At 43.4% G+C, this 23,027-nt stretch overlaps 3 protein-coding genes across 8 annotated transcripts in view; 2 read left to right on the forward strand and 1 right to left on the reverse strand.

The window, feature by feature from the left end:
• Positions 1 to 3,414: 3,414 nt before the first annotated feature.
• On the forward strand, positions 3,415 to 7,867 carry ddit3 (DNA-damage-inducible transcript 3). Its single transcript, XM_062545836.1, has 4 exons — positions 3,415 to 3,522; positions 5,097 to 5,158; positions 5,540 to 5,748; positions 5,920 to 7,867. The coding sequence occupies exons 3-4, from the start codon at positions 5,593 to 5,595 to the stop codon at positions 6,724 to 6,726; spliced, it is 963 nt and encodes a 320-aa protein (XP_062401820.1). The 5' UTR covers positions 3,415 to 3,522; positions 5,097 to 5,158; positions 5,540 to 5,592; the 3' UTR covers positions 6,727 to 7,867.
• mars1 (methionyl-tRNA synthetase 1) lies at positions 7,793 to 19,315 on the reverse strand. 2 transcript variants are annotated; one of them, XM_062545834.1, is made up of 22 exons: positions 19,089 to 19,315; positions 18,316 to 18,406; positions 18,124 to 18,202; positions 17,905 to 18,033; positions 17,665 to 17,740; positions 17,225 to 17,409; positions 16,893 to 16,999; positions 16,416 to 16,532; positions 15,241 to 15,444; positions 14,751 to 14,952; positions 13,516 to 13,590; positions 13,161 to 13,331; positions 12,911 to 13,006; positions 12,615 to 12,732; positions 12,169 to 12,382; positions 11,654 to 11,785; positions 10,775 to 10,879; positions 10,273 to 10,468; positions 9,825 to 9,896; positions 9,678 to 9,707; positions 9,071 to 9,199; positions 7,793 to 8,639 (listed from the first exon to the last, which is right to left on the reverse strand). In XM_062545834.1, the coding sequence occupies exons 1-22, from the start codon at positions 19,189 to 19,191 to the stop codon at positions 8,490 to 8,492; spliced, it is 2,781 nt and encodes a 926-aa protein (XP_062401818.1). In that variant the 5' UTR covers positions 19,192 to 19,315; the 3' UTR covers positions 7,793 to 8,489. The 2 variants fall into 2 exon arrangements, with proteins under 2 accessions (XP_062401818.1, XP_062401819.1); XM_062545835.1 differs by lacking the exon at positions 9,678 to 9,707.
• Positions 19,316 to 19,813: 498 nt separating this feature from the next.
• Positions 19,814 to 23,027, forward strand: part of arhgap9 (Rho GTPase activating protein 9) — a 42,629-nt gene continuing 39,415 nt past the window's right edge. For all 5 annotated transcript variants that reach the window (XM_062545837.1, XM_062545838.1, XM_062545839.1 and 2 more), the window contains exon 1: positions 19,814 to 19,883. The gene's annotated coding sequence lies outside the window, so the exon portion shown is untranslated. The remainder of the gene's footprint in view (positions 19,884 to 23,027) is intronic.

Consider the following 23,027-nt stretch of genomic DNA (forward strand, 5'->3'; position numbering starts at 1 on the left):
GATACGCTAGTAGATCTCTGTGAGGTACAAAGGCACGTTTGTACAGAAGAAAATTATATTGCATTTTTTAATGTTGGCTCCTTTCAAATGATCTGCATCTGTCATGTGTTTGTTACCTGTCTTTGTTATGAGAAGCTTTCACTGATTATAGCCATAGAAATGAATTGTGAATTCATCGTGTTGTATCAATTTTACAATGTTAGTGTGTGATGTAATTAAATAAATAAAATGTAAAATGAATATTTCAAAATAAATATGATTTACATAGTTTGAAAATACTGTCACAGTTTCCTGCCAACATGTCTACTATACCTCTTTTGACATCTGGGTATATTTCACAGTCGGATACGACACCTGTATCTGTCTCTGTAGCAGATGCCATACACTTGATGATGGTAATATTTCACATTTAATATAATTTATACACAGATGTTTCAGAAGAATAAACTGAGGCACACTGTCCACATAAGAGGCTACAAGAGCCACTGGGCGGTGCTTCACCCTGCAACAAAACAACAACCCAAAATGCAGTGCACACAAAGAAAAGACTTGAGAAGGGGTAAAAGACAGCATGGACACCAAAGTCATCTCCAACATAATACAGTCTGTAATAATAATAATGAAAATAATAATAATAATAATAATTTATAAATACAATGAATGGCCATGTGCTGCGGCTGTAAAGTTTGTCTTATGAATTTACAAACATAGGATTTGAGGTCACGGACCGTCCTATATTCAGGTATAACGTGGTCTATCCTGTCCATGTCATGTTAACTCCCTTGATAGCTATTGTCTGCCTATGGAGGGAAAAAAGAAAAAAAAACCTGCATGAAAAAAACTTGCTCCTTTTTGTGGTCCGGGTGCTTGGAAAAACATAAATGAAAAATGTAATTGTTAAAAAGACAAATATTACAATCTATCCAGCAGCAACACTTTAATCTTTTCTATTTGCTTTTTTCCCCACAATTAAAATGTATGGTGGGGATACTCTGAAATGTTTTTTGTTTTTGTTTTTAATCTTTTGAGTTATATTACATTTTAATTTCCAGCTGTTCTGGTTGTAAACTGTTTTGAAATCTAGAACAACAACAACAAAAAAAAACAATCTGTTGACCTTACATACAGTTGCCTTACACACAAAATCTTATTAGCAGTATTTTGGACAGCAATGTATCAAACTGTGTAACCGACCCGAAAGGTGTCGGGATACAGAGTGACCTTGTTCGGGAGCACAGTCAAAAAGCAGACCTCCCCAGTCAAATGGTGTTCATTTGCTTGAGTTTTATTTGCAATTAATGTGCAGTAATAGTTCTGTGTAAGTGCTGACCTAATGTTCACATCAATGTTAGTTTAAATCATCACAAAAATCTTACAGCAATGACAATAACAATACATCCTTGGTTACTCTTTCCTTGGTCTGTATTAGATTTGAGTTATTACAGCCTTATTACCATTATTGACAACATTAGTGCTGTTGTTTCTAACCTACTATACGCTTTCAAACGGTAGGCTACTTTAATGTTTAGCACTTTATGGCTCCGGGATTGAAGACACACCCTGCCATCCCTATCAAAGTGGGTTTAATAACGACACTGGGCAATCACGGATGTAAGGGACGAAGAATAAGGTTATTGCCTGCATTTAAACCTGCTGGAATGTGGGAGAAAAAAGTGCAAGTTTCACCTGTGTGAACTTACTTTAGCATTACTTTCCATGTTCTCACAAACAAAAAACATGACAAATACAGTGTACAACTTTGAATCAAGTTTTATTTATTTTTATCCAGCACACAATACTGCTTCATGCCACATAGAAACAGCAGGTACTGTTTGAATAGTTGGACAAACACTACCATGTGTAAGGCTGACTGAAAAAAACAATGGCCCACCAATGGCACTTAAAGCTGAGAGGTGATAACCATTAGCCAGGGGAGAGGGTAAGCTTTACTACTCAGCAACAGCCACTCAATTCGTGACGTGCTAATAGTGTCTCCTCTCCAACATTGCCATGCTCCTGGAGACAGTATTTGAGGTTTCTATTCGCTAACCTTGCGCTCATCCCACTTGCGCTGTTGCTAGGCAATAAACGGCACGCGTTGCACCATGCATCTCAAAGTAGGCTACTCAATTGTTGTTTAGCTGATGTTTTCTTGTTTGAAAAGCAGCCTAATGAGATTACATGAAACCATAAGGTCAATTGAACAGACCAAGTCAATATTTGGCCTTTTTTGTATAAAGTTAAACATTTTGAAGCAGACAGGTATATGGCAAGCTGGACCTAATGGGGCAACTTTTCTCAGTTCTTAAGGAGTGGCAACAAGTATAGGCTATACCTTTGGAATTTGCTCCTAGTTAATTGAAGACAAAGGCGCCAGACGTGCATTGCGCTGTAGGGCCAGAGGAAAATAAGGCAAATAGGTCAGAGGAGATTGACATCCTTTAAGAAATGACAGTATGTCATAAGGTTACAAGTGTTATAGGCTAGGCTACTACCAATAATTTATCTAATCAACGACCAAAGAGTTTAGGCTACAATGTAATGTTTAATATGCTATTAACAGCACATAACACTGTTTTGGAATTAATCATTTTCAATCAGATGGTCATTTTCCAGAGTCAAAATGTCAATATGCTAACGTGAAGTAAACACTCGATTTTCCACATGGTTCGGTCTCCCACACTGAGGGGCTACTTCCTAAAGGAAGGTCTGACGGGAAGTCAAACTTCATTGGAACGTTCTTTCAAGTGCTCCCACGCGCCATGTCAGCGACATTGTATCACATAACGAAAACAAAACATCGAACAGCGACCCTAAATTAAACTCGTCAGTGGTATAGTATACTTCAAGAGCCCCAGGAGGCAAACTGATGGAAATTTGTCGTAAAACTGTGCTCAGAGAAGCATTAATATTGCAAGGTATTTTGCATGTGAATTGCGAACGCTAGCAAAATGAATTAGAATTTTTTACATTTTCCAACATGGGTAGTTTGTCTAGATTTAGCTTTAACGAAAGCCTGTTAAATAAAACATGTTCAGCTTCTGCTGGTCTTATCTCCGACTAGAAACCGGTTGCCAAGCATTGCATCATTCCTTTCATGTGACTCCCATACGCCCCAAATTCGTCCTGGCCGTCTTATGACTGCATCACATCTTTCTTATCACACAAACTACCCAGATTGGGACAACTAGCAAAGTCATCTAGGCCTGCCTTTTCCTCATAAAAACTCACATTCATTGGATGTCACTAAGCAAAAGAACCTCGTTTTTTGTTCTGGATTGGTGACGCTACACGTCAGTCTCACAGTGATTGCGAACCTCGAGGTTTGGTTGTGCATGACAGCCCTCCCCACCGTGTTAGGTTGGCGTTACTCCTTATAAAGGTCTCCGGGAGTTTCCGAAATTCACATTCAGTGGCTTATACTGAACAATGGTTAACATGTGCTGTCACCAATCTCAACAAAAATATATTCACACCCCGAATCCAAGACAGTCGAGGAAACGGCATAATAAAAGAAAAAGGGTAAGTCAATTGCCATAATATTTCGTCTAGTATTTGTTTGGTAACTGACTTGTTGGTTGGAAATCTGTTTAGAGTAGCCTGCGTGATCATGGTCTTTTCCTTTTGGAAAACAAGAATGTGAATATTTTGGCAACTTTCCCACATCTGTTTTGGGAATACAGTTGGTCTTCTCAATTTCAATTTGACAGCACCTTTTATAGACGTTTAATGTGTGGCCGATGGCTTATGTTTATACTTAACGTTAAGTAGGCTACGCTATCACTTCTTGACTCTGAACTTAAGTTTTCGAGCCGCTAATTGATGGTAGTTTGTCATCATTGACAGCCGAGGAACTGTCAAATTACTGCACATCTCATAGTCAAACCTTTGAGTTGCAGTCTCATCCCGCATTTAATTATTTTTCAGATTGGTAGAAATGTACTTGTTTATTGTTTGAAGTGTCATTGAACGGAGCCAAAACATGGAGTTATAAAAAGTAAGATTTATGTGCAAAGAACTGTCAGAATACACTTATATTACTCTTTGCTGAAAAGTCGCTCTAAATTCTGTGACATTTGTGCAGTTTTAAGTATTGTTCTCAGCCTTTGTTTCCTCCGTCCACTTTGATTCCATGACGTAATTGGCTGGCAGACATGGACTGCATAAACCTAATCCCAGCTAGAGCTCGCATAAAAACAAAGTTTCAAGATCATAAATAACAGCATATTAAGCCTCTCGTGTGAGTGACAACTAAGTTCAGAATGTCGTAATCGTAGTTTGTTTTACGATTTTGCTAGCTGGTTGACTTATCTAACGTGTCTCTGGAGCGCCTCTCTGCTGTGGCTAGGCTGTAGCCTAGTCGACAAATGTCTGTGAAGATTCCTTTACACTGCTGAGTGGGCTGGACGTGGAAAGGGAGTGGGGAATAGGCTAGACTTTTCAGACTGTAAAACTCAGCAACGAATTGATTTCACTGGTGATCTGAAATAACCTTTATAGAATTGACATGGATCGACAGATTACTGTCGCAATTAAACTTTTGTTATGATAATATAGGCTCCTAAAGGGCTTGTAGTGCCTTGATATTGTTGTCCTGACACGATGGCATAATGAAAGCCAACTTTGAGAACAGGTAATCCACTTGACAAAGCAGCCAGGTGGGCCTGCTGTGGCACTGTCTGGGGTTCGGAATGAGCGGAAAATGAAAATAAGGCTGTTTTCAAGCTTCGTCTGTCATGTCAGACGCGCGCTAGGGGCGCCCTGGAGCACACACAATGCGTCTTTGTTTACATGAAAACCAAATGACCTAAATTTTGCTGCAATATTACCCTACTAATGACAGTGCCATGTGGACTACATCCCTTGGCATCCGACAAGTCACTGTCCAAACTCTTCTCCACAGGGAAAAACACATTAAGCAACATTCAAGAACTCAAAGGATTGCATATTCTTGAAGGATTTAACATGTTTTGTTCCATAATGAGAATTTTTGTTCAGTTACACTGACATAATTTAAAACTTGAATTAGCACAGATTTCAAACACTTTGCTGTCATTTTCTCGCAAACATTCACACTTCTACATTTTGTCCTCCAGAATTGTTGGGATACACTATCTCCGACAACACATCGCCAAACTTGATTAAGGACATTTGAAAGGTAAGCAGCTGTTTCCTCCACGTAATAGTAATTTAAATGACAATATTTAAATTATTTTGTATCTTTATATATTATACATGTCATGATATTAGTGTTATTCACATTTTGCCAATTCCATTTTGAATGAACTCATCACACCCTTGAAGGGGTATCAAGTAATGCAATTCATACATTTGGCCACCAAGGGTCCTCATTTCCCAAGCCTCAACGAAGTTAGATGGGAGGGAAGAGAAGCTTTCAATCAAATAACAAAATTTCAGTTTAGGTGGTACGATTGGTTACTCTCCTGGTATGGCCATTACGTGAATGTCAGCGACAAGGCAGCTTCGGTGAACACCTCCGTCACCTTTGCCGTTGTGTGTTGTGTGTGATTGGTCGCAGGTCCAGTGTGTACCGTGTGGAAGAGTATCTGTGCGTTGCGACTGAGTGCTGAGATGACTGCGGAGTGGCTGCACCTGCCCCCACCATACCCCCCCGGAGTGGGGCCGTTGTGTGGTGCAGAGTTGGAGGCGTGGTATGAAGACCTGCAGGATATCCTTGGTTCTGACGCAGGTGGGGCCAAACTGGCTCGACCCCCGCCCTGCTCTGAGGTCAGTGGCCGATCGATTAATTTGACTTTATTTCTATTGTTTCTATTTTCGTGATTTTCGATAACAGTGCTACCTGTCCGGGTGCGAGGATGTTATTTGATGCGGCCGTGTTGTTTACGCCTCATGTGCGGCCACGTTTAACGGCTTTTCTCGCTTTTCTCGTTTCCGCAGAAGGAGCCTGAGTTTCTGGACGTGTTGGAGAGCTGCTCGCTGACGTGGCTTACGGACGGGCAGGCGTGGGGCGAGGGTGTGCAGCGGGTGATGGAGGAGCCCCCTCCTCCTCTGCCGCTGCCCACCCAGGCTCCAGTGTCTTGCCTCAGCCCCCCGGCTCAGGAGGAGGAGCGGCGGGGAACGGGAGAGGCGCAGGGCCAGGGTTCCGGCTCCGGCTCGGGCGGCGACCTGCTGCCGCCCGAGTTCTTCGAGCTGCTGAGCGAGGGCGGGGTGGGCCTGGTGGAGACCGGCACGGTGATGGTGAGTGGCGCGGGCATCGGAGCGGGCATCGGCTACCATCACCATCACCATCACCACCACCAGCAGCTGGCGTCGCGACGCCAACCACCCTCGCCCGCTCACAGCGAGGAGGAGCCGCCCACCGTGCCTTGCTCCCCTTCCTACTGCTCTTCCTCCTCCTCCTCCTCCTCATCGTCGTCATGTGCCTCACAGTCCCCAGCCCGCCTTGGCCACTCGCCCCCTTCCTCGCCGCCTTCCCCGCCTCCTCCCCCGCCTCCGCCCGTGTCCACGGCTCTCCTGGTGTCGCCACGACCCGGGAAGCGCAAGCGGGCTGCGTCGCCGGGGTCTTCCTCCTCCTCATCGTCCGCCAAGAAGAGCCGGCGCGAGCGCGAACAGGAGAACGAGCGCAAGGTGCAGGAGCTGACCGACCAGAACGAGCGGCTCAAGGCTGAGATCGAGAGGCTCGGCGAGGAAGTCCAGCGAACACGCCGCGCCCTGATCGAAAGACTTGTTAACACCAGAAAGTGAGGGGGGTGCAGAAGCAGGAGAGAATGTGAGAGTGAAAGAGAATGTGAGAGTGAGATACGAAAGAGTGAGATACGGTTTAAAGCTTGCAGAGTGTTGGCTTCAGGAAAAGTCGTGACCTCAACAGTAAAGGTTGAACAGGTGACAGTGCTATGCATATTCAGAGGGAAGAAAGAAAGAAAAGAATACCAAGTTGTAAAAGGGAGGAATGGATGGGTTGCTCAAAAGGAGTCTCCCATTTAGAATGTTCGAGAAAGCAAGGGCGATGAGAAAGTGAAACTGAGCTGAAGTCAAGGAAGACACACCCCGTTTGAGTTGATTAATTGGGCGAGAATATTGAGTGCCCGCTTCCTGTAAGTGTTCCTTGATCGATCTATGTAGTCTTTCTGATCGAAAGGAAGACCGATGCCTAATGGAGCACTATGAGATCGATGGAGCGGGGTAGAATGGAAAAGTGTTGAGTAGACTGGCATTGTAGTTCTGTAGACGGGAAGTACGATTGTTCCAACATAAGGTTTTATCTTATCGTAGTTAACATCGTAGCCCACTGAACGAAATGAAGGCGAGATAGCGAGTCCAAAGAGTAATGTGTTTTTTGAGCGCGGAGAGTGCATTTTCATTGTTACCGTTCTTCCGGAACTGTCCACTTTCAACGTTTTAGTTTGATATCAAGGGCTAAATTTGTAATATACCTAGTTCACGCCAAGATCAGGAGCTCAGGAAGGTATCCAAGTGTGTGTGAGTGTGTATGGTGGGGGCCTTTTTTTTAAAACGCCATCTATTGTATAGTTAAGCTTTTGTAGTAATCTCTATAAGAAAAACATGCAGTAAAATACCAGCGCAGGTTGTAGTCGAAATATTTTTTTCTGTAACTGTTAGATTGAGGCAGCAATATTTGCAATATATGGTTTACCCTGATCGACCAGCTATTTTTGTATTGCCTACTGCCATTATTCAAAATATCCACAGCTCAAATGTATATTATTCATATACCTTTTCATAGGAACTGTAAGTTGTAGGTGAAAGCAATGCATGCATGTTTATTGTAACTATGATTAAAACCTGTTAGTTGCATTGTATTTGTTTTTATTCACACGGTTGTACGGTGTAACCCTCATTTATTCATTAAAAAAAAAAAAACATGGAAGAAAGGAACATTTGATGCCGGCTCATTTGTCATTGTGATTGTACAGTTATTCTTGAATTCTGCAGTATTTATGATAACAGATTTTTTGTATTAAAAACAAGTTTATTGTGGAAATTGCACTAAACGTGGTGTATGAGCTCCTCTATGTGATCAACAAAAGACAGATTTATAATATGGGCTTACAACTGGAGTCCCTGAAGTATGTCCTGAATTTTAAAAATTGTATTTTACGGCAAAAACCATACATTTGTTTCTTCCAATAAACACCCAAGCCCAGACCTTGCATTAACCATCGCTACTCACATAGACTTGAAAAGGCTCATTAAAGAATTGATGTTGCTATGAAACAATTCCCTTTCATTACCAACATCAGTTGCCTCAGGAAAACACCCCAGTGGATTCCTGCGGCTTTGATGGTGGTTGTCTTCTCCATTTTAGCGGAGGACCTCTCTCCAATCTTCTTACCGTTAAACCCCCGTGTAGACCTTTACAGAATGCAGCTTTGTCTTTTCAATCTCAATGATCCCAAAACCTTATACAAACCTCCCTCATACTTGCTTCCCACCCATTTCTGATCATTAAGACTTCTCGTCTCCATCTACTATCTCGTGCTATGGTCTCACTTCTTCTTGCCTTTCTGAGGAGAAGGTTCCGGGTTTTTGCCTTCGGCCAAGGCCATGTGTTTCTTCAACTCCAGTAGTTTGGCCACCTCTGCTCCGATGACAGCCTTCTCTGCCTTCTGGGCCTTTAGAGCTCGGACTTTCTCACCCTGTTACCGAGAGAGGTGTGTGTGAGGGGGGTGATCACCATCACATATGGAAGTAATGATGAAACAGTTATTTATTTACATTCTGCGGATGTTACATAGCGTAACCCAGCATTGAAATCCATCACAGCGCTGCTGGGGGAGACGCAATACTTGAGCATTCTTTCAGTCGGAACGGCTCACACCGAAACTGTGCCGCAGTGCGGCCCCACCACCCCACCCCACCCCCACCCCTGGTCTCCCTCCACGTCCCTCCCCTCCACCCCACCCCCACCCCAGTGGTTCACGTGGCAACGCAAGGCAGCGCTGTGGCGAGAAGGCGAGGCGGCGCGGTAGCGACACGCGGAATGGCGGGCACCGCAGAGTTGGTGATGATTAGTCCACTCTAGCCGCCCGCCTACCCGTCTTGTCAGTCCACCAGTCATGGCCCTTACCTGCTCGGCGACAGCGGCCGCCAGTTGCCTGGCGAGCTCGGGGTCGGCCATGATGGGCGTCTCTGGTGCAGCCGTAGGAGCGGGGACGCTGGTTGTGGTGGCGGCGTTTGTCTGGGCGACGGTCGGAGTCTGAAAGGACAACGGCAAATGGACATTAGGGGGCTTTCGCCACCGAACTGGCAACTTCCACAGTAGAATACATTTTCTGGTTAGCTCGGGAGTCAGGGTTTAGTTAATCGCTCGAAATGGCGCTGAGGGACACCTCAAAATGGCGCTCATGGCAGAATGCAGATGACAAACGCAACACTTGTGAAATATTAAAAACGTGCCAGTGCGGGTTGGGCGTGGTGTTTCTATGGAGTTCCACGCCAGGCGTATCACACAACACACACTTGGTTTGTGGATGGTGAAAACACTTAAAGCACAGCACTGGCAAAACACTGATGTTAAAAACATATACTCTACAGACGACGTTGTCAGTACAAACACAACCACACACACGCACAGGCCAGGACTTAATCATTCAGTCGTCAATTTTGAATTAGTTGGGCAACAACACCTCACAGCAAATAAATAGTTAATCTCCACACCCAGCTGTCAGATCTACCTGCTTCTTAGATGTGTCCTCCTCCTCTGGCTGTATGGAGGGATTGTTTGGGAGGGTATATGTTAGGTATAGAATAAAACTATAGGAAACAGGATAGTTCTATAACAGGATAGAAAAAGAAAGACAACCCTAGAGTTCTCAACTGACCTGCTGGCCTCCGAATCTCTTCTTTAAAGTCTCGATCTGCTCAGTCTCAAGCTTCTGGAACAACGGGCTAACCTGCAAAAGAATAAAAGGGGGGATGGAGAGATGATCAGATGCAAATTAATGAATAAAACAAACAAACACAAAATCAATTTAGAACATAACTCAAATGTGTCTTTTCCGCTCTCAATTAAAAAAAAGGGAACCCAAACTACTCAAGAACCCTATAATGTGAAAGTTTTTTTCATAACTGAAGATCTGGAAGATCGAGTACATGGCATATCTGCAGACAAATTCGGGACTCCTCTTTGCAGCTGCCGGTAATTACTCTAATTGGCAGCGTGAGCTCCACACTATTAAAGGAGACGCCATAAATAACCCTGGGTGTTGACTGGCCCGGCAGGGTGAGGTGCCGTGCCCAGGGACTCTGCCTCCAGTAAGCGGGCCTTACCGTGCCGATGTGGTGTCCAGCGGGCAGCGAGCAGACGAAGTTGCCCTCCCCTTGCAGCATGATGTGGGCAGAGCCTGGCGGTGCCTGCAGCTGGGTGCGGATGGTCTCGCTGACCGTGGGCATGTAGGGCTCCAGCATGACGGACAGGAGAACGGCCATGTTGACGGACACGGCGGTCACGGTGCCTGCGCGCTGCCTGAAAGGTCAGTCAGTCAATCGATCAATCAATCAATCAATCAATCACCCAAAAAGTCAAACAATCATCCAAATCAGCCACATCAGATTACACTAGTTTAGAATGCCTGTCATTATTTGTATAAATATCATACTAGAATTTTTTTAATTTTACATTTTATCTACAAATTCAATAAGCACATATTTACATTATTAAGGTAGACTTATAATGTGTGTGTATATAACTTTATGATAACACAGCTGTCAACACTTCATAAACATTATTACCACAGAGATGACCAGACAAGCTCCAAGTAAAGGGACACACCTGTCTGCTTCGTTTCCTTTGATTTTCTTCCAGGGCTCATTCACTTGGATATACTGGTTTCCATGGCGAGAGATGTTCAGGATGCACTTCAGGGCATCGCGGATCCTGTCAGGGTAATGGACAGGGAGTGAGATGGGCCATACAAGGAATACAAATGCAGGAATAACACCAGTGGGCTGTGTCCAGCTCCAGCCCTGATAAAATATAGCAAAAATGAATTGATTTTAAGAATATTTTTTTTCTGCCTGTTTGCCTTTATTCAGATAGCACAGTGAAGAGTGACAGGAAGTGGAGAGAGAGTGATGACTGCAGGATTGGAACCTGAACGTAGACAGACGCTGAAGCTGCTTCCCCATAGCGCCCCCCCCCCCCAACAAAATGTTGTTTAATTAAATATAAATGTTTAGTAAATATAAACAGTAGTGTGTTTGTTAGTTTGTCGTTTGTTTCTTGTGTGAATTGCCTATCTATTACAATTGTGTTTGCATAAACATCACTGCTGTTTGGGCAACAGCTCCGACGCACCCACCAAACAAGAGAAAATATAGCTCAAAGACCGTAGAAAATGTAGCTCAAAGACCGCTGCACACCATTTCAAGGAAACAGGTTGTGAAACCAAGAAGCTCTAGCAAAACGGTACAAAGTAAAACACATCCAAACTGGAAAAGCACTCAGAGAGCGCAGACCTCAAACATAACCGCCTCCTGGATCCAGACGGTGATACGGATCACTCCAAATTTGATCGTTTCAGACCTTCCCATAAAACTTAATCGAAATCCATTCAGAATTGTTTTAGTTATCTTGTGAACAAACAGACAAACAAACAAACCCCGATGAAAACATAACCTCCTTGACAGAGGTAACACAACGTGGTCTTACCTGACTTTGTCTAAGAACTGGATGTACTGCTTGAGTTCCCAGCCCACCTGAGCCAGCAGCCTCTTCTCCTCCATCTGCAGAACCACCTGAGGCACGCAGCCCTCAAAGAACTTACTGACAAACATGCCAGCTCTGTGGGGTGGAGAGGGAGAGAGAGAAAGACAGAGAAAGTGGGAGTGAGAGAGTAGGGATAATCAAACAATGCTGACCGATACGGCAGAAATGATTATCTTTTAATAACATTAACACCATTCTATGCAGCTCTTCTGTGAAATAATGTGACATTTTTCACTATGTTAAATTACTACAATATCACATGCAATATTGTTGTTAAATATGTAATATTGTTGTTAAAGTATTTACTAGCTGGCTGGTTTATCAAAAACAAGTTGGTGTTACATATACATATTTATTTATTTATTTACTACACTGTATGGGTTATAAAGATGATTTTTTTTGATAAAAGAAACAAAACACATTTTTTTCCCCAAAGCCTGCCAACTTCCGCTCCTAACCTGTTAATGAAGTTCCCCAGGTTGTTGAGCAGCTCAGAGTTGTTCTTGAGGGCCATGTCTGCCCAAGAGAAGGCAGCATCCTGACCCTCGGGTCTAAGGTAGAGCAGGTAGAAGCGCCACACGTCCGACGGGATGCCTGTGTCCTTGGCCATGTCTCCAAACACCCCCACGCCTCGACTCTTGGAGAATTTAGTGTCCTCGTAGTTCAGATACTCTAAGGAGGAAAGAAAGACGACAATTCCTCACCATGAAAAAAAAATGAGTGACATGACCCAGAAGCCTGAAAGCAAGCCTCCGGCAGGAGAAATAATGAACACCCCACGGACCGTTCTGTTCTGCCTCCTTCTGGAATTTAACTACTGCTCATATGTAGTACTCTCGTGAACCATTTATAACAAAAAAGGTGCACATTATTGAGTTGGGTTGATTGGATGGAGGAAGGTTACCTGTAGCAATGAGGTGGTTAACTAGTGTATAGTTGTCTTGAGCACCCAGTAAAGAACACGGGAATACCACAGTGTGGAATGGCACGTTGTCCTTTGCCATGAAGTTGTACAGCTCCACCTGGTGGTGAAATGATTGAAGTGAACATGCTTTATGATCTCATTGCAATGTGATTAAATATTTAATGGGAGGGATTCATTTATACGACATGAGATTTAACAAGTCCCATATTGATTTTGAATCAATTACCAGTGCTCAGATATAGAAGATGTGTTAAAATACAGTTATCCTTTAGTACCTGTTGTGGATTCTTCCACCATTTCTCCCACTGGTCTGTGTAGTTTGCAGTAATTGACAGGTAACCAATAGGCGCATCAAACCATACATAGAACACCTATGAGGCAAAGGAGAGACAGAATGACTCAACAGCAAAAATACTATGGATATTATGAAAGCATAAAAGTCATTTCCTGTAAATGTCTGCCTACTCAAAATCCACCTTCAGGTTGGAGCCTTGTGTGGGCCTTGGGTGAGGCCAATGGTCTAACCTTGCCTGAGAAGTCCGGATGTGGCACAGGGGTGCCCCATCGCAGGTCCCTGGTGATGCAGCGCGGCTTCAGGCCGTCCCGCAGCCATGAGCGGGTGATGTTTCGAGCGTTGGTCGTCCAGTCCCCAGTGCTCACCGACCGGTCCAGCCACTGCTCCAGATTCGCCTCCAACTACGGACGGGGAACAGCGTGACACAGTGACACAAACCTGATGGTGCATGGAGAGGCAAAACCTCCACTGACAGGTCACGGAATAACAAGACATTTGAAGAGACGCCAGACGGCTAGAAAACAAAACAAACAAAACCAAAACCAAAAAAAAAAAATACTAATAATAATCAAGAAGAGTCCAAACCTTTGGTAGGTCCAAGAACAAATGTTTGGAAGAGCGGATGACGGGTGTTTGTTTACAGACTTTGCACTGGGGCTCCTGTGGTGGGGAAAACACATGACAAACATTACCAGATGAGAGAGGGAGTGCAGAGGGGAGGAAAAGAGAGAAATGAGCCCTGACATCAAACATCTGAGGGCATATGTTTCTGACAACCTGGCATTATTCCCTTTCCCCAAGAGACAATGCCGTCAGATAAAACAGCTTTTGTCACTCAGCCCCAAATCGAACCCGCTTGTAACCGAGACCAAGCAATTACTGTTCTTTTTTCGTCTTATTTATTGCCATCCTGTTTTTCATATTCTAAAAGACATAAAAATGCAACATGTGAACCTTATTTGGGTAAGAGTCATTTATCCTCAATGTTAAATAAGGATACGGATATGGACTGAACCTTCTGCCTATACTCTGCCCTCCATTTTCTCTGTTATACTAATTTCATCTGTTTTTAGTAGATTTTCGGAATGTGCATAGATAGGGACAAAACAGAGTAACATTTGAAATGGACAGATCTGTTCATATAAAAAGGCCGTGTAAATCAGGTTTTATAGCTTCGTTACCATTTCCAGCCTGTTAGTCCTAAAGACCTTACTTGTGCAAAACTACAAGAACAGTTCCAACAAGCTGGCTATTTTGATCATTATGTTGGACTATAAAGCAGTGGTGCTGAACCATTCTCCAACAGATAACAGTATTATTAGCCTGGACCAACCAAACTCTCGCACATATTTCATGACGTACAGAGAGTCTGGACTCTTTCCATTGCCAAGCGTTAACTTCCTTGAATGCGGGTACTCTGGATCTGCCATAACCAATCGCTAACGTTTAGTCGTGACGTACTGTATGTCATGCTCAAACTAGTGCACAACCTCAATGTGCTGATTGGAGCTGCACATTTTTGGTTTGAGAAAACCTGTGAATATATCGCAGACCCAGATGACGTACTGAAGGGAAATGAAAATTGAGTGGAAGTGGATATCCACAAACACAAATAGACCTCGGAAGTTCCTCTACATAAAGGACCCAAAAGCTGCCATCTTTGCCCATGTAAGGAGATCCAGGTACCATCTTTGCCCATATAAGGAGACCCGGATCTCCTTATTTGGGCAAAAATGGCAGCTTTAGGTTCTTTTTTTAGGTGAACTTTGGAGGTCTATGGGCATGCATGCATTAAGGATGTATCAAGGATGAGCCCTGACCTTCAGCTCCACAGCATTGATGAGACGCCCACACTTGTCACACTGGTCGCCACGGGCCTCTGGGTAGTTGCAGAAGGGACACACGCCCTCCACAAAGCGGTCGGCAAGGAAACGCTGGCAGCTCTCGCACCGCAGCTGCTCCACCGTGTCCTCGATGAGGAAACCGCGCTCATGGAGACGCCAGAAGATGTTCTGGGAAATCCTGGCCGACGAGGAAAAGCAAGATTAGGATCAGAAAGGAGAGGAGTGTGATTGAATTTCATCTCAATTTAATTTGTACAGAAAATCACCACAATAAAGGAAACTTAGAACTACCAACAGTTTAGTAGAAGAGTTAAATTGAATTTTGATTTGAATTACAGATAACAGGATGAAAGAATTTCATCCCAAATCACATCAATACAATCACACATAAATACATTTACAGGAAAAACAGCAAAATAAAGGACATTCACAGCCAGAGAAAACCACATACGCATCTGGCACTTACTCGGTCTGTCTTGGGGTGGTAGTGCGGCCAAAGAAGTCAAAGTCGATCTGGAACCACTTGTAGATGCTGTTGTGGATGGTGTGGTACTTGTCACAGATCTCCTGAGGTGTCAGGCCTTCCTCCCGTGCCTTGTTCTCTGTTGCTGTCCCATACTCATCCGTCCCGCAGATGTAGAGCAGATTCCAGCCCCGCTGGCGGCCATACCTGAAGAGAGAGAGAGAGAAGAGGAGGCACAAAAGATTGGGTAAAAAAGCTGCACTTTGCCTGGAGTCTTGGACAAATTAGACCACATCTCCATCTAGAAATATTCTAGAAGAGGATAATTCATGAATAAATGTTTGATAATCATTCCATTAACCAACAATAGGTCTTCCTTAAAGGGATAATCCGGAGTGAAATGCACTTTAGATCAATTTTTCGGACTATTGGGAGTACATATGTTGAGTTGACACCAAAATCATGTCATTCGGATGTATTTTGAGAAAGTTCGAGTTCACCGTTTTTAGCCAAAACTCGTTAGCCTGGAAGTGACCGGGGCAGGTCCTTTCGCCACTACAAAACGCTATTTTTATACCTCTTCTACTGTTCCAAACAACACTACACTTACGTGGTAGTGAGTAGAGGGTCCCTAAAGCCAAACCGAAGTATCCCCACGTCTTTATGTGGTCGGATAGAGAGTCCAGAATGAATTTAATCGAGTCAGTACCTTTCCGGAAATGTTAGTAAAGTGTTGTTGAAGCGTTGCGCAGCTACCGCAGCGGCATTTCCGGAAGGTACTGACTCGATTAAATTCATTCTGGACTCTCTATCCGACCACATAAAGACGTGGGGATACTTCGGTTTGGCTTTAGGGACCCTCTACTCACTACCACGTAAGTGTAGTGTTGTTTGGAACAGTAGAAGAGGTATAAAAATAGCGTTTTGTAGTGGCGAAAGGACCTGCCCCGGTCACTTCCAGGCTAACGAGTTTTGGCTAAAAACGGTGAACTCGAACTTTCTCAAAATACATCCGAATGACATGATTTTGGTGTCAACTCAACGTATGTACTCCCAATAGTCCGAAAAATTGATCTAAAGTGCATTTCACTCCGGATTATCCCTTTAAAAACATATTTTCTACGAATATATGAAAAACATGATAATGAGGTTGTAAGGTTGGCGGTGTGGAGCAACACCTTGCAAAGACGTCCGCGCTGAGCACACAGCCAATGATGTTTCCCAGATGAGGAACGTTGTTGACGTAAGGCAGAGCGCTGGTGATCAGGACATTACGCTTTCCCTCCTCCGGCAGACTACAGAGAGGGACGGACAACACACATCTGTCAAGCAGTGCACTGACACTAGGCTTAACTCACACATTTTAGACAGATTCATCAGCGCGCACACACTATCTCTAAATATAAAACACAAAGACATAATGTTTAGCCAGTTGTATTAAAGCCAGTTGTATTAAATTTAGCCAGTTGATTTGTAATTAAACTGCAAATTAAACCATATACATGTAGAAAATTGGACCAACAGACAAGAAAGATACAAAGGCTGTTCACAAGAAGGCATCAGTGTTTACGCATTGTATGAATATAAACTGTTTAAATGCAATAGCAAATGCTCTGGTGATCTATATTGGTGCTATATAAATTAAATATGCTCACATGGGATGTTTCCTCTCAGGCCTGATTTGGCAGTCAATCTGCTGATTCCAGATCTGAGCTGCTGCCTCCATCTCTTCCTCTGTTATGACTCGGTCAGAGTCTTCTGTCTGTATGTATGTGTCCGTGGGGAATTCAATCAATCCATCAATCAGTCAATAATCAATCGATTGATCAGAAAACATCACCCAGCAATATCTCACCACACAGGGTGTTTAAATAGTATCTTCAATGTCTTATTTCACCGTGCAACTTCTAACTAACCACACACAACAAAGTGCAACCAGGATGTGTTAATGAGATAAGTGTTGGAGATTGGAACCCGGTTCCCTCACCTCTGTGCCACTGCTGCTTGTGTGAGAGTCTCTGTGCACCTGAGTACCATGAGGGGCTGGCTGCTTCTGCAGGTATCCCTTCAGGGCCTCCACGCCCTTCCCCTTAAACACGATCCGAGCGGAGGCCTCACAGGCTGGCAGGACCCCAACCTGTTCAAACCAGGTTTTCGTGGACTGCAGCTCACCTGGGATACACGTTAACATAGAAGTATTCAGCACACTTCACCTTTTAAACTTCTTACAAGTAGTTTGTTAAACTCTGGTTGAATTAAAGCAGAATTCACATGACAGTATTGTTGTCACAGTTTGAGGATGGAATGTTTTTTTTTTAATCATAGTTTTTTATCTATGCTGAATAGTGTTTTCCCTATTTGTTTTATTGAAGGCAACAAGAGCATGCAGTGCAATTCCACACATGAACAAAGAAGAATCTTTCCTACCCATCTTCAAACCGTTGTCTAGGAAAGCAGGGTAAAGTGCTCCCCAGAGGACAATGTCTGCAACTCCTACAGTCTCCTGAAAATACACACACATGCACTTTACAGCTCTGTTGGACAGAACCAGACAATGTAAGCAATCTTCTTTGTACTCTACGTTAAGCATTTGCTATCAATGGATATTAGTTACAGAATCAAAGACCACGTGGACTGGTAACACAGAATGATGTAAAGAGAACATACTGCTGTCAAGAATGCCATTGTCCTTTTGCTCAAGTTTTGCTCCAGGAAACTAAGCGAAGCTTCGAGGGCTTTGGCTGGATCAGTTTTTCCTTGCACCACCGCCAAGTGGAGGGCACGGTACAGTGCAGGCTGTCATGGGAATATTCAGTTAGTTATTATAATTAGTGATGTGTTACCTTGCTGCATGAGAATCACAGTTGCTGTACCACAGAACTGTACCTGAAGTTCTGTAGCCTCCCATTCCAGCCACTGGTTATTCTGTTTGTTGGACTCTGTTCCACTGACTTCATAAAAGTATCTGTGGGAGACAAAAATCTTATTCTGAGAAATATATGGTTACCATGTGACTGTATCTGTAATCAAGGGAGTTATGATAAGCATCTGATGATGGTGAAGGTGTTACGCGCTTACTGGCAGATGGCATTTGTGCTGAACAGGTAAAGGCCACCGCGAATATGTAGAGCAGGCAGAGTTGGACGACTGAGGAATGGCACCACTTTCTCTGAAACACACAAAGGGTATATGTGAGAGTGAGAGAGAGAGAGAGAGAGAGAGAGAGAGAGAGAGAGAGAGAGAGAACGAGAGAGAGAGAGAGATGAACGTCACTGTAAACCACTGTCCCACCCCTCCATTATTACTATCTTTGTCCAGGTTAACAGATGACTCCTCTGTAAACAAAAGCAAACACTGCCTCGTTGCCTAATGTAGACACATTCTAGAGGCAGCTAGCGGATGCGTGGTGTAACGTTATTATGATTTTCCGCTGCCATTAACTTATTGTGAGTTGTCCCTCACACAGTTATTTCCATCTATCTATGAACAAGCTACACACAGGACTGACCAGATGTCACGTTGCATTAAGAATGTGCTATCGTCAGGTGCGGTCATTTTTAAGCAAACATACAATTAAGTAAGGACTTTCAGGGATAAGTTAGTTGGGTCACTGGCTGACAGAGAGCAACACCTGTCAAAATAGTCGAGTGGTCAGAGTGACGTGTATTTAAGTGAATGGACAGCCTTCGGCTACTACCCCAATATTCAAAGAACGTACAGATTGGTCTAAATAATGAAAACAGATAACACAATAATGTCGAAAGGTTAACCACCTAGGCAGCTGGTACGACATAACCAACAAGCTATCTATCCAACATTTCACTCTAGCTTGCAATGGGCTCTGAACATACCTTCGTGGTTCACATGCTGAATATCGCATTTGACTCCAGTAAGTTCCAATACAGCCAACACTTTCAAACAGTGCGGATTACCTTCGCTTACAAACAATTTCATGTTTTCAATACAGACGTATCTACCCCTATTCAAACAGATTCTTCTCTTCTTTTCACAGTGTATATTATTTGTTTCCAATGAAAGCTATTTCTCAGACCTACAGCGTGTAGTTAGCTGTGAAAAGTCTGCCGGGTGCCTGCGCTGATGCAACTACTATTCAATCGCCATGATTTCCACTGTAGTTTTTTGTAAGTCAACTTTCCTCCCACAAGGACGAAAGGCACATTTACAGGAACTACAATTTCCAGACACCACAAGTTTTAGGGGTTCTGATGTACTTCAATCCGATTGGTTTTGGTAGACCACGTGTGCATGAACGACCAATCAAATGTTTTAATTATTTCACGTCAAGAACGTAAAAGCTTTCCTGAATTTGCGCAGCAAGGCTTGTGCGCTGTGAGAGACTGGTCAACATACTTGAATAATATAATTTAGAAGGAATTCATTCAATTTCCTTTTCTAAAATACACGTACACCATAGAGCCACACAGTGATATGCGATAAAGCTGCGTACTAGTTTATCGTTGTCATTTTTTGAGAATTCACGCTCGACCTGTCATTTGTCACGTGACTCGAGAGCAATAGGGTCGAGGCGATGGTGAGCTCTAGCGCTGGATCTTCAAAGCGCACCAACTAACGAGGCTGACTTGACGTACAGTTCTGTGCTGGGGGAGACGCGTACCTCAAGTTAGGTGAGACAAATCTGCGGTTTTTCACAATCTTATTTGATCAAATGAAAGCAGACATAACATATGTTATTTTCTAGAATAAACCAGAATTAAGTGTAATCTAATAGGCTAGCTAAGTGAAAATAAAATACAATGCTCGAACAGGCTATTTCACAACTTGCTGTGTAGGCTACGTTTACTGTCATACAAAGTTGCTTTATTCAGGAATTATGCTATGTTATTAATGTTTTCTGCCTGGTAGACCAATGTCACTTTGGTAGATTGTATTTTGAATCTTGAAGAAACAGTCTAGCATGTCTCACACAGACGTGTTGGTAAATTGTTGTCATATGGTTCAGATCCACATGGCGTTCTACCTCTGTAACAATTTCACGACACCGTGTTCCTTCAAGAGTAATCACTGCATGCACATAAATGTGACAGTTTAGATTTGGGCTACTTGTAACTTTAAGCTAGTCAAGAGACAAGGAATGAGCTGTGGCGCAAAGCTTTGTTATGGGACTATAAGATAGACAAGAAAGACATGAATACCATAGCTGGATAAAGGGACCGTGACAGAGCCTAATGTCCAACTGCTTCGGGCAAAGAAGAATATCTCGACCTCACGAGAGAGAGAGAGAGAGAGAGAGAGAGAGAGAGAGAGAGAGAGAGAGAGAGAGAGAGAGAGAGAGAGAGACACACACACACACACACACAGAGACAGAGAGAGTCCAGAGTTGCATTCTTTTGGACAAATTAATTTACAGCTTATAAAGTACAACGCTGACTAGTCAATGCTTGATTTTCTGATATTATTCAAATGCGAAATAGACACATTTCCCATAGTGTAGCCTATGTTAGAGATGTTTACTGGCTGTATTTGACGTAGCCTTATTTATCTGAAAACTTAAAAATTGTTCTAATTATTTCTGACTGGAGGTGACGCGTGTCGTTTCTTTTAAGCACAATTGTTGCTCATACAGGCCTAGCCTACTCTATGACGAGTCAAGGCAAGGTAGGTAGACTTGTCAGCAGCAATAGATGTCTATACAGTACGGTGCTGAGGTCAGCCAGTTATGCAAAACAACTCCTATAACTTCAGAGCTCTGTCCCTTCCTCAGTCCACACACACACACACACACACACACACATACACACACACACACACACACACACACACACGGACACATAAAGACACAGACACACACACACACACACACACACACACACACACACTCTCTCTCTCTCTCTCTCTCTCTCTCTCTCTCTCTCTCTCTCTCTCTCTCACACACACACACACACACACACACAGAACGTGATTATGATAAGCAAGCGCAACTGACATTTATACTTTGCCTCAGCTGCATAGTGGAGCTGTGCTTTTAGATATCCTGTCAGACTTGCAGTCTTTGCATCTTTACGCTGGCTCTTGCTCATCCGGTACATTCTCTGAGCTTTGTGTCTTGTGGTTATGGTGGGTGTTTTCAGAAGAGTTTCTTTTAGTTTCTAAAAGAGAAGCAACAGACTGTACTCTGGTGACATCCAAGGTGGATGAAGCGTTCAACGTTCTTTATGTCACTAATATCTTAGCACCAATGGAAACAGCCAGACATGATAAGAGTCACGTCACTTGCGGTACTTTTGGGTACGGTCCTTTGTAGATTTATGAGTATGGGAAGATAATTAGCATTTCATGCAGAAGAGAAGATGAGAGTGAGGATATGATATGTGCAAATTATGAATAGGATCAAAGCCAAAGATGATACCAGTTGCTGATGTGCAGTTTGTTGCTGTCTGTCCTTCCCCTTCACACTTAGTGACAGAGAGGCCACATATGGGAACTTTTTGAGCAATGACTCCATGTGTTCTGCATGGATGGTCACGCTGAATTTGCTTAGAGAAGATTAAAGTTCTGCAGGAAAAATGATGCCTGATATCAATAGGATTCAAACAACAATGTGCAGGGAATTTACTCAGCAACTTTGCTAAAAAAGGGGCCACAATCTTGTGTATCATCAGTTTCAAAGTGATAATAGAGTACGTTTTTGAGCAATTTATGTGGACAATCACATAAGCAATTCCATGCATTCTGACTGGATGATTATGATAATTTGCCTATGCTGTTGGTTCAAGTACAAAAACATGCCCAATGTGAACTTTAAAAATAATATTCGTAATTCTGAGTATTTATTCTACTACTCTGTGGCTTTTTGGTTGAACTCTGGTTTTCACACACACAGACACACACACTCACACACTCTTACACATACTCATACACTCTCTCTCATTCACACACACACACACACACACACACACACACGCACACACATAAACACCAGACTCTACCACATTACATCATTGCTTAATATACTTCTGAATGAGAAGAAGACCCTCTTATTTGATACAGTATTCAAAGGAGTATCCTCATTTAGCCGTGTTTTTGCCACATACTTAGGTACTGTGTAGATATACTGTCGCCATCTCATTTACTTTGCCTGTGCACACTTATCGTGAACGTTTTTGATATAACACTTGTTCATTCCTGTTTCCCCTGTTCAGTGTTTCTCTGAACTCACCTACATGTGTCTTATGAGACAGAAACTATGCTTTGCCTGACACTGTTTGACAGTCAGAGTCTCTCTCTCTCTCTCCCTCTGTCTCTCTCTTCCTCTGTCTGTCTCTGTCTCTGTCCCTTTCACTACCCCCTCCCTTCCCAGATCAATGGGCTCTGCTCTTAGGCTGAGAGAAACGTCAATGAACTGTTCGGTGGCCTGTAGGCTTTATCCATGTTCATCCGCGCAGTGCTGTGTCGACTTCCGTAATGGAAAAATCCCACCGCCTCCAGCCTCTCCCCACAGATGGCTCTATCAGCTCTGAGTGAGGGTTGTAATGAACCCCCTGCTTCACCTGCCTGAAGTCTCAGGTGTTCGAAAGGACAGTGAAAGACAGCGCCAGACTGTGGCGTGAAATGCCATTCTAGTCAGTGCTTTTTGGCCATAGTTTGAGGGTCGGAGGCAAATGCAATTAGGTGAATGCAAAGGCAGATCGATGAGCGATTGAGTTTTGTCCCATGCACCACTACTGATTGGTGGTGTCAGAGCCACTGTGTTACTATGACAGCTCTTGGTGAGGTTAGCCAATGGAAAGCTTTTGGTGCCAGTGGGCATC

This window comes from Sardina pilchardus, chromosome 9 (assembly GCF_963854185.1).
Source record: "Sardina pilchardus chromosome 9, fSarPil1.1, whole genome shotgun sequence".
NCBI classification, from domain to species: domain Eukaryota; kingdom Metazoa; phylum Chordata; class Actinopteri; order Clupeiformes; family Clupeidae; genus Sardina; species Sardina pilchardus.